Source organism: Nelusetta ayraudi, unplaced genomic scaffold (assembly GCF_046127955.1).
Source record: "Nelusetta ayraudi isolate G7.1 ecotype Tasmania unplaced genomic scaffold, CSIRO-AGI_Nayr_v1 ptg000020l, whole genome shotgun sequence".
Classification (NCBI taxonomy): Eukaryota; Metazoa; Chordata; class Actinopteri; order Tetraodontiformes; family Monacanthidae; genus Nelusetta; species Nelusetta ayraudi.
Genome location: NW_027466070.1, coordinates 1,178,337 through 1,189,120, shown reverse-complemented (window position 1 = coordinate 1,189,120; position 10,784 = coordinate 1,178,337). Strand labels below are relative to the sequence as shown.

Sequence of the window (10,784 nt, the reverse complement as noted above, 5' to 3'; positions counted from 1 at the left end):
TCTCTCTCTCTCTCTCCCTCTCTCTCTCTCTCCCCCTCTCTCTCTCTCCACTCCGTGCCTCTCTGCCTCACGCGGGTCACATGACAGGCGGCTTCACGTCCAACAACGCCCAGTCAGCCAGTCAGTCAGTCAGCCAGTCAGTCAGAGTCGAGCGTCGAGTCCTGTGCGCCATCCTCCACCTAACAGGCCACCACATAGGAAACAAAGCAACATTTGTCCTTCATTTCCGACCAGCAGCCATTCAGCCTGTCACGCATTGAGTTCAGTCCTGTATCAGTGAGTGAAATACAGGGGTCCGGGTTTTTTTTTTGTTTGTTTTTTTTTTAAATAAATAAATAAATAAATAAATAAAACGAAAACAAAACCTTAATATTAGACAGGGTGATAAAGACATTTTAGTGACCAATAGTAACAGTGTGTGTGTGTGTGTGTGTGTGTGTGTGTGTGTGTGTGTGTGTACATATATCTATATCTATATATAGATATAGATATCTAGATATAGATATAGATAGGCCTCCTGCATTTTAAGGAATTTTTTTTTTGAGTAACTGTCAGGAGGGGAGGATGGAGGTCCCCTGAAGGTGGTAAAATCAAACGTCTGCAGAGGTCCTTACCAACAAGCATTATTTTAATAATGAATGAAGCAATTTTTTTTTTAAAGGCATTTAAGGGCTACTATTTATGTTAATGAAATTAGTAGACAACAGTCTTCCAAAACAACATTTGAGACTTGACTTCACCAGCAAGCCGTTATGGTGTGCACTAGATAATCAAGTGTGAATGGCCTGCTGGGAGCATTCAGAAGTTCTCAACGATTCCGAAGCAGAAGCCACACAAAGCGGAAATTGTCGGTCAAGGTTGCAGTGCAAATTTGTACACAAAAAAGTGTGTGTGTGTGTGTGTGTGTGTGTGCGTCAAGTCAAAGTAGTTTTCAGCCTTTCAGTTGCTGCAAAATCAGCGGTGAACAAAGTGCACTGCCCACTTGCTTGAGGCCTCTTGATCAAAGGTTATTCCAGCACAAGAGAAAGTTTCCTTGTCTGAATATGACCCGAGTTCAAGCACTGGATGGCTGGATTTTAAGCCGTCTTATTCATTTAATGATGAACATACCGCATCACTCAGAGTTGGACAAGAGAACAATTATTGTTTTATTGTAAGGAAGTAAACATTTAGAGGGAGTTAAGGTTGAAAAGGAGGCCACTTCTGATAAATGAAGCTTTATTTTTGTTTTTTAACAGATGAAAATTTGTGATAATCCAGTTCAAAATTATTAATGACCCCATTGTACATTTTTCATGAATATGAATGAGGCACACGGAACTTGTATTCATGGAAATGCAATGTGAAAATGCATGATTTTATTCTGAAAAAAAAAAAAAAAATCAATTTCCCACACTGTCATTTAACCACTGTAACAATTTCTGAGACTTAGAAGCCAGTGATTACCTGAGGATAAATTGTGATATACATAATGAAAGCACTTCTTCTATCTAGTGTTTCACTCTGCAGTTCGCTAACAGGCTGGTGATAATGATGGAAATGCCAAAATGAGCTTGTGACCCAGTGAACATGAAATAATGTTGGTCAAGGCCTATTCTATACAGCAAAAAACAAAGGAAAAGTGAATAAAAAAAAAAGTAGAAATAAATAAACAGATTCTGTGCAAATTTCAAGTTTGTTTTCCTCCATAAAAATCTGCACCGTTCCATGGTGTTCCTCAATGTCCAGGAGCAGGATGATCCTCACACCAAGGACTTCCATACACGGGTTCTTGTTTTCATCACTACTGCTGGGAGTGCAAGCAAATGGCAACAATGAATATTAATACAAATTAAGATTTAGCACTGTTTATTTACTGGTGCAATCATCATCACTGAAGATGTTCTACTCACAGTGATATAAGCTACTGCACCGTCCGGTCCCACCGATCCGTACTGCTCTGTGCTGGAATCCGGACCTTGCTAGGGAATTGAACATTTAAGCGCTGAACTGACTATCTGAGTAACTTTCCATTTATTTTTGTGGAAGAGGAAGACACCACGTCCTTTAGTCAAGTGCGCTCTCTGCCGTCACTACCCAGTCTGAGACGCTGCGCAATCTGAGTCCCAACCAGCCTGCAGCACTGATTCAGTTCCTCAACAACTTGTGCTTCCCACTAAAGCCACACTACACTCAAATATTTTTTCTTTGAGGAATAAAACCTCTGATTGTGCAATTACATTTTTGTACCCCACTATTAAACCCAATACATGTGGCTCTACTCCAAGATCAACATGTGCTTTCGGCTTGGTTGCCATAGTTTAATGCCCAGCCAGGGCTGTGGGCACACTCACGGATGTCCTCACATTGTGCAGCAGCTCAGACTGAGGAGCCACACGAGGAACCAACTATCCACCAGTTTTTGTCTTTCCACCCCCACACCGGCGAACAGGACAGCTCAAACCAAGGCTAGCAGTTGTCGTCACACAGGAATGTCTTATCAAAGAGTTTATGTACATAATATGTGCAAACAGTCCATACAAATCCAAAACAATAATAAAAAATAAAAAATAATAATAATAAAAAAAAAAAATCCAGTTTAATTTTGCAAAAGTGGAAATAATTTCAAAATAAATTAAAGGTCCAATGACTTATCAACTTCATTAATGCTATTTGACAATAAACTGAGTTTTCAGCCCATCAAAACTCACCAGAAATGGAAAAAAGTCAGCTTAATGTACCTTTCAGTGTTCTAAAATGCACAGTTCAGCCCTCTGTGACATCACAAAGTGCACCAGTACCTCTGCCAGGCTAGGAATATCTCAGATAAGCAAATATCATTTTTGGTTGATTTGTCAAACAAAAAACAAGTACAAAAAACTTTGAAATCCAGCATCAAATGACACTTGTCGTACAAATGACAAGTTCTTCACATGATTGGCACCTAAAAATTAGTGTAAATTCACAGAGAGGCAGAGAAATGCTAATTTGGCAAAAGACTTTTCTTCTAACTTCCAAAAGGAAACATATTTTTAGGTAGAAGAAGAAAGCAAAGTAAACAAAGCCATTCCCTTTTTATAGTCTGATTAAATGGACAGTCTGACAGTTGATTGTTGATTCATAGTCTGACATAGTGACATAATCACATTCCCATTGAGCTGTTCCAGTGGAACCAGTTCATCAGAAAAGCCTTCAAGAAGTCTGAGATGGGAAAACAAAGAACACCCAGCAACTCCCAGCTGAGACGAGGGGAAAGTTGACAGCCAATCACAGAAGACTTCTGATTTTCGTGTCTCATCACGGCCACCTTCTTTCCCCGCATCAGCCCACCAAAGAAGACAGAGCGGACGGCTTTTAGTTTGCGTCCGAGCCCTCGCTGTCAGAGAGGCAGTTGTTGCCTGTTACCCGGATGTATTGGACGTTTCGCTGGCCGCTGGGCGAGGAGGCTCCGCAGGAACAGAGCGGCCCGGAGAACAGGTACTCGATCTCCTCCAGCTGGAGGCCCTGCGTCTCTGGTAGGCAGCCCAGGATGAAGACGAGGCCCAGAGCCACCAGGCCTGTGTACATGAAGAAGGCCCCTAGAGGACAAACAGACAGACAGGTCTACTGAACTGACTGTGGAACAGAAGCTTCAACCGGCTGCAATTTGCAAAGCAACAACAATAGTAAGACATTTAAGAGGTTAAGTGGGAAATATTTGGAGATTTTGAAGAAGAAACAGTGACATCAAGTGGTTACATTTTAGATTGCATTCTACCTTGCTCACCTTCTTCGTTGGTGTGTACGCACGCACGCACGCACGCACGCACGCACGCTCGCACGCACACACACACGAACAAAACTTTCTGAGGGTGGGAAAACCACTTTTATGTATTTATGGGCTGTATATTCAGCTTTTACAAATATAAAAATCATAAATCAAGCCAAATTTCACACACTGGACCATTAAACCCCATGACTGCCGTTCTTACCCTGGTAGGTCAGAAACTCGGCGACATGCAGGAAGGTCAGAGACACGAGCACGTTGAAGATCCAGTTGACTCCGGATGAGCAGGCGTTGCCGGTGCTGCGGGCCCACAGCGGGTATATCTCCGAGTTCACCGTCCAAGGCATGGTGCCCATACCTGAACCAGAGGGAGGTAAGATGCTGCTTTTAATCACCACTAGTTCCACTTGACGAGTGACATGCAAGTTTGTTTGTTTTTTTTTTACAGTTGTTTCAGACCTGGAGCGAAGAAGGCGAGGTAGAGGATGAGACCCATGAGGACGAGCCAGGAGTTGGACGTTGGACAGTAGTTATAGGCCCAGAGTGGGCCGTCGGTCGCGTCCGTCTGGTTCAAACATCTGAAATCAAAAACCAGTGATGGGTGAGCGGTTAAATACAGCTGGTAAAGTGAGATTAATCTGCCGTGTATCTCAGAGGGGTCTGCGTTCTGACCTCCCCCAGGAGGCGTGACTGGTGGAGTCCTGACCAATGGGAACGCAGGAGGAGTCGGACACCGCCGTGCCGTTTTCACGGTAACAGAAACCACAACCTGGGTCCAACATGCAGGATTCACAGGACCTGGAGACAATTTGAATTATTTGGTGAGATTTAGAATTTCTTCCCCAACTGAAAAGCAAACTTGAAAAATGTGTGTGAATGTTGTTTTTTTATTCAGGACTGGTTGGACCGTTTTTTTGGTAGCATTTCCTTCCAAGACAAGCTTGACTCAAATTTCATTTTTAAAGCAAACACTCAGTTTCACGGCTTCGAGCAAAGCGTCTCCCTTACGTGTACTGTCTGCAAGTTGAATTCAGAGGGTCGGCTGGGTGGAGGGTGATGGCTGGAGAAGTCTGAGCAGACAGCAAAAAGCCCACAGCCAGCAAAGACAGGCTGAGCCCAGTACCTGCATCACAGAAAAGCTGGTTAGTAAAACTGTTCTTTATCAACATGTCAAACATATCTTCCATCTTAACCCTTTATAAACTGTGTAGTAACTGTGTCGTTTTAGCATCAGTCTGATTTATTTTTACTCCTTTTAACTTTTCTGATCCAGTTTAACAGCAGCTTCCCCTTCAATTGTCCAGGTTGTGTATTAGTGCTGTTAAAGCAGTGCATTTTTTTTTTTACAGTCATGCTACTCTGATGTCGTGTTTTACTTTCACTTTCGGCGCATTCAGCGCACTGAAACCAAGCCAAACTGCCGTTGCAGCGTTCCAACAACGTACCGAAAAGGCTCCCCAGGGTCAGCTTCCTGCGGCCCACCCGCTCCACCAGCCACACCCCCACCAGGGTGAACAAAAAGTTGGTCCCGGAGGTTGCGGCCGTCAGCCAGATGGCCTGTTTGTCGTCGCGAATGCCCGCCATCTGCAGAATGGTTGCGCTGTAGTACCTGAAAACACACGAGGAGTGAGTCTGAGACAAGCGTGTCGACAGGTAGTTGTTGTTTCTGAGGCCTTCAGGCGGACGACATACATGACGGTGTTGATCCCAGACAGCTGCTGAAACATCTGGAGGCCACAGCCGACGATCAGAGCCCGGCGGGTGGGGCCGTGGCGGATGATCCTCAAAAAAACAACACCGCCTGAAAATGAAGCAACACAGCAGCACATGAGCATCTTGTAAATGCCAGAGATCGTCATCGAGCTTTGTCGTTTCTTTCACCTCCGTCGTTGTCCGCCCCCTCCTCCTCAATGCTGGATCTCATGGTGTCGAACTCCCTGTCGATGTTCTGGCCTGCTCGGATCCGGCTGAGGACCTGACGAGCCTCTTGGCTGCGGCCCTTCTGGAGGAGCCAGCGGGGGCTCTCAGGGAGGAAGAAGAAGCCGATGAACTGCACCACGGCAGGGATGCTGGACAGGCCCAGCATGTACCTGCAGGAGGAGAGATCCAGTGGAAACTCAAATCTGGGTTTTCCTGTCGTCCTTCTTGGCTTTTCATCCTCACAAAATCAATTTTTAAACACAAAAAATTGACTCTCAAAGGCAAGCCAAACTCTCTTAAAAGTTATATTGCCACCTCTCGCCCTCAACTGGATATAATTATGTTGAAATGTTAGTGTGTACAGGGATGCATTTTTCCACTTCATCTTTATCCTGAAAATCAAGTTAGCAACGTCTTCTATTCTGATGGCTTTTTCTTGCTTTCTTCAAACAAACCCAATTTCTGCATTGGATTACAACATGCTGAAGTGTGCAGAGGATCAACATTCACAGCTCAGGGAATTTTTAACATGTTCTGAAAAGGCTAGTTGCACTACATAACTGTGATGTTGTCACAAGTGGGAAAAGATGTTGAATACACAAAGAGTCAACTCCCCCCCCCGAGGGAGAAAGAAAGAGTGGAAAGTTACTGGGAGGAGGAGATCGTCCACTGAAGCCGAGTCGTACCTCCAGCCGTTTCTGCTGAGGTAGCTAAAAGCGCCGTCGATCAGGCTTGCAATGAACTGGCCACCGGTGATGAAGAGCGAGTTGATGGTGACCAACTGGCCTCTCTGGTGGGGTGGCGAAACTTCCGCAATGTAAACGGGAACCGTCATGGAAGCAATTCCTAAATGAAAATGGAGCAATAGGCCTCGTTAGTAGTGTTCTGAGTTGAAAACTCATGAACGAGCTATATTCACCTTACTTCTCAAGCTAAAATTCAAACTTTTTTTTTCTAAAGCAGTTGCATGTCACATGCTATGTCTCAAACTCCATTCCACAAGCCAGCGGTGCAAGTGGAAAAGCAGGTCAGTTAAGGCGACATTTGGGTAGGGGGGGATGGTGGTTAACTGAACAACTGAAACCAAAAAGAGTGGAGAAGTGGAAAACATTCAGACCGCAGGTGAGTGTGATTCAAATCAGATTCTTTCTCAAATCCAATTTTCATGGCTGACTGTCCGCACTGGTTTTAGCAAGTGTCCAAAACTGCTCCATTACGTTCCAGCTCCACACCTGGAATGGTGCTCTCTGCTCTGGCGCATTGGCTCTTGCGTCACGGACAGTCAAAATCCATCGGTGTGTTTGGAGCTGTTTGGCTCAGTGTCCTCGTCGCTTGGGCAGCTATTTCAAATAAGTAGGCGTGTTTACTGTCTGTTTTTCTGTTTGTTTTTAAATAAATGCTTTTTTTTGTTGCTATTTTCCCGTTGTATCTGTCTCGTGTTTACTTTTGGTGAAAATATAAAGGTTGAACAACACCTTTACTCTCCCAGAAAACGAAACAATAAATGATAAATGTTGCCTGCATAAATAATAAACGGTGACTTCAGTGAGGAAAACTGTCGTTTCTTTAACAGAAAAGCAACCACAGACCGAGCAGCAGGTATGAAACAACCTCTACTTTGTCCATCGCTGCGCTGTTGTGTATCGCACAGAAATAATGCCATCGAAAACATTGTCCCGCTTTACCGCCCACGGTCTCGTCATCACAGAGCCAATGAAAACACAATCGTACTGAGGCGCACCGTGGCGTGGCGTGTGGCGAGGCGAGGCGTGACGTGGCCTATTTAATTTAGTAAATAGGCCAACAGATTTAAAAAAATAAAAAAAATAAATCCCATTTTTATATCTATTTTTTATTATCCAGATTTCCAATGGAGCACTCCCCAAAACAACAAACAAACAAACAAACAAACAAACAAACAAACAAACCAATAACAGCGTCTTTAGCCCGCCTTAAACAACTTTCTTTTTATAAGTGTGTGTTTTATGACCTCACCTATGCCCAGGCCGACGATGACTCTGCCCACTAGAAGCGTCTCCTTGTCCGGGGCCAGGCTGAGGACGACGCCGCCGATGCTGAAGGTGAAACTGGCCACGAGGATGCAGACCCTGCGCCCCAGCCAGCCGTTCAGAGCGCCGCCGCACAGGGACGACAGCGCCGCGGCGCCCACGGTGCTCGAAACCACCAGCTCCTGCCACAGGTTGTCCAGGTTCATCTCCTTCTTCAGGAGCAGCATCGCACCGGACACCACGCCCGTGTCGTACCCGAAGAGGAAACCTCCCAGGGCGGAGAAGAACGCCAGGACGTACACGAAGCCTGTCGCGGAGGCAACTTCCCGGTCCCCGGCATCCCCATCAGCAGCAGCAGCAGCAGCGGATGGGGAAGTGATGAGACTCTGCTCTCCATCCTTCTGTCTCCTGCTGCCCACAAAGTTTCCCATGTGCTTCAAGCGGTATTCATCCTGGATGCTGGACATAGAGGAGAGCACGATTTAGACCAACTGCCACGTCTTGTTCCTAACTCGGCGCTGCCATTTACAGGTTTGCCACAGAAGTCACAAAACTCATGTCAACAAGGTTGAAACACTCCGCGCTGACGTCACGTGTCCACATGACTGTCACCTCGATATCCGTCCGTGTTTGTATTCCTTTGCTGGGTAGCCCACGGCGACGGGGGAGCTGGGAAAGCCAGGTCATTTCAAGCTAATTTAGCATAATCCGCCAAATCGACGTGACAAATATTTCTGCACATGCGCGTTTAATGTCACCGCAAGCGACACCGACGACCCGCACACGTTTAATTGCCACGACGCTCGCTGCTAGAAATGCCCACACGGCGATTGTCGTCCACAGTTTGACCATAGTTCTCACTTCCTCAGACAAAACGAAGCTGATGCCGCCATGTCTGTTTGACGTCATCGCTTGCGCCAACCATTGGTCAGTAACACAGAGTTTGGAAACTGGGAAACTTCCGCCAATAACTTTGAGATAGTAGTATACATGGTTGTGATTTAATTGTAATGGTTATGAATGTGTTGTGCAATTAAAAAAATAAAAATAAAAAATAAAAAATACAAATCAAATAGCTTGAATATATTATCTTAAAACCTCTGTTTAAATTCGCATTTTCTGCCAGAACAAATGTTTTAAAATATTAGAAGTGCAAGCAATAACAACAGCAATTATGACACGGAGTGACGATTAAAACATTGTAAACTGTGTTTAACACTATTAAACCACTTTTTGGACAACCATTAGCCAAGAATGCCATCGATTAAAAAAAAAAACAAAAAAAACCTGCCGACAGGCATACGTGCAAAGATTGAACGAGACTAGTTCAACTAAAACTCAAAAACAAGCCAAATAAAACTTCCGCACGCCACATATTTTGTTCAGCAGTACTTATTATAACATATGTGATCAGAGCCAAGTCAGTCGAAACTGTACCTGAGAAGCGTGTCCCGTGGATCGCAGCAGCAGCAGCAGCAGCAGCTGAGGGCTCCAGTCCATAGATCATATGATGTTTCCTCTCAGAAACAGAGTTGACTTTTAGCCCACTGACTGAGTAGGCGTGTCCCTCACTGGCTCGTCTCTCTTCAGCCGACCTACTGTGTTTCCTTTGCATGAGGCAAAACGTTGGAAATGCCAGTTTGCCACGGCAAACAATTGTCCTTGTTTGAGTACAACAATAGAGACACTGGATTTAAGGCCATGCGTGCCACAGGGTTGTTATATGTTGTTATTATTAGCTTAAAATATAGGTCTCTGTAACGTGACTCGTGCTCAAACAAGCTACCGTAAGCATGATAAAACACAAGGATTAGGAATTTGTGGTGTAGTCCAATGTTGAAATGACGCACTTTCCCAGGTATTTATTGGAGCCGAAATATGCAATTTTTTTGGTCAATAGTGTATTGTAATTTATTAAATTACAACATGTGTTTTTTTTTTGGTGAACGAATATTTCTGGGCGTGTTTCTTGTTGGTATTACGGCGCAAATCACAACCAAAACTGCCAGCACGCTAACAACTCGCAACCATGAATATATTACACGGCATTTTACATTTTGAATTGTGACATGTGACGATGATTAAATGACACGACAAGTGACATCGGTCAAAATAGCTCCTCAGAGGGACACTAAAAACCATTCGACATCAGTTTAACCGCAGCGAGCGTGTTTGAACGGCAGTTGGACGGTACCGCCGCCGTGTGGCAGTGACCCGGTACTGCGGTCGCTAGTGTCCCCTCCTCCTCGCTCGGCGTCTCAATTATTTCCACTTTCCTCATCCAAGCCACGGGAAGTTTGTCAGCCGCGGACTGACGAGTCATATGATGCCAGTGTAAAGGAAGGAGGAACACGACGGTCAAGAGAGGAAGGAGGCTCTTTCCGCCAGCGGCGAAAGCTCGTTCACGCCACGAAGAGGAAACACGGCCGGGAAAGTTCACGCGAGGCGTGATGTCAACGTCGGAACCGAAACTCGGCTACGCTGACAGCTTCCCCTACTCGCCTTGCGGCGCTACTGTAACTGCGAGGGCACGCGACTAATATTTAGGAAACGTGATGTAATATTAATGGGCGAATGCAAGAGGCGCTCAACTTGGTTCAACTTTCCTTCATGCCGGGCCACTCGTGGCGACATGCCGTGAGCCCTGTCTCGGTCCAGATCCGCGGTTCTGTCAGAGCCGGACGCACGACATGGCCTCGGCTTGTGAACAGTACTTTCAGAAGCGCATGGTCACCAGAGAGGAGCTGCAGGAGAGGCTGAGGAAGCTCCTGGTGAGGCTGAGGACGCCGCAGGAGGACAGGCAACTGTCCACGCTGATCCAGATCATCCAGGACCTACTTTTCCTGGCGCACACGGACGACGGTAGGGGGAGCACGTTGCGGCTGCATGTGCATCCGGCCTTGTTTATGAGCGGGGTGACGGACGGGAAATCAAGTTAGGTCGTTTTTCCGGAGCGCAGGACGTGAAAGAGTAACGACAACACCTTTGTGTAAAACAGTTTGGCGTGTTTCTCCAAGAATTGTTAGCTGATAAGCGCCCCATCATGCAAGTGCAACAAATGATTGACTAGTTTTACAAGTGGAACGTGTGACAGTCTTGCATTCCTGAAG

At 45.5% G+C, this 10,784-nt stretch overlaps 2 protein-coding genes across 4 annotated transcripts in view; one reads left to right on the top strand and one right to left on the bottom strand.

Annotated features, from left to right (window-relative positions):
- Nucleotides 1-1,336: 1,336 nt before the first annotated feature.
- On the bottom strand, nucleotides 1,337-9,307 carry LOC142888815 (proton myo-inositol cotransporter-like). 2 transcript variants are annotated; one of them, XM_076027244.1, is made up of 13 exons: nucleotides 9,112-9,307; nucleotides 7,661-8,133; nucleotides 6,352-6,511; nucleotides 5,627-5,835; nucleotides 5,438-5,546; nucleotides 5,191-5,354; nucleotides 4,754-4,868; nucleotides 4,418-4,543; nucleotides 4,205-4,323; nucleotides 3,951-4,103; nucleotides 3,385-3,557; nucleotides 1,893-1,961; nucleotides 1,337-1,789 (listed from the first exon to the last, which is right to left on the bottom strand). In XM_076027244.1, the coding sequence occupies exons 2-13, from the start codon at nucleotides 8,103-8,105 to the stop codon at nucleotides 1,784-1,786; spliced, it is 1,848 nt and encodes a 615-aa protein (XP_075883359.1). In that variant the 5' UTR covers nucleotides 8,106-8,133; nucleotides 9,112-9,307; the 3' UTR covers nucleotides 1,337-1,783. The 2 variants fall into 2 exon arrangements, with proteins under 2 accessions (XP_075883359.1, XP_075883358.1); XM_076027243.1 differs by lacking the exon at nucleotides 9,112-9,307 and having other exon boundaries at nucleotides 7,661-8,141.
- A 509-nt stretch (nucleotides 9,308-9,816) lies between these two features.
- The window catches only part of lrrk2 (leucine-rich repeat kinase 2), a 30,715-nt gene continuing 29,747 nt past the window's right edge, over nucleotides 9,817-10,784 (top strand). For both annotated transcript variants that reach the window (XM_076027242.1, XM_076027240.1), the window contains exon 1: nucleotides 9,817-10,536. In XM_076027242.1, the coding sequence (XP_075883357.1) occupies nucleotides 10,365-10,536 (172 nt within the window). In that variant the 5' untranslated portion in view covers nucleotides 9,817-10,364. The remainder of the gene's footprint in view (nucleotides 10,537-10,784) is intronic.

Bases quoted from the DNA above. Each gene is read 5' to 3' on its own strand.
- LOC142888815 (XM_076027243.1), bottom strand. From the start codon at position 8,141: ATGTCCAGCATCCAGGATGAATACCGCTTGAAGCACATGGGAAACTTT. The intron at 5,836-6,351 runs GTACGACTCGGC...CTCCTCCTGCAG, and splicing joins CTCAGCAGAAACGGCTGGAG to GTACATGCTGGGCCTGTCCA. The intron at 4,104-4,204 runs GTCTGAAACAAC...CCTCTGGTTCAG, and splicing joins CCTCGCCTTCTTCGCTCCAG to GTATGGGCACCATGCCTTGG.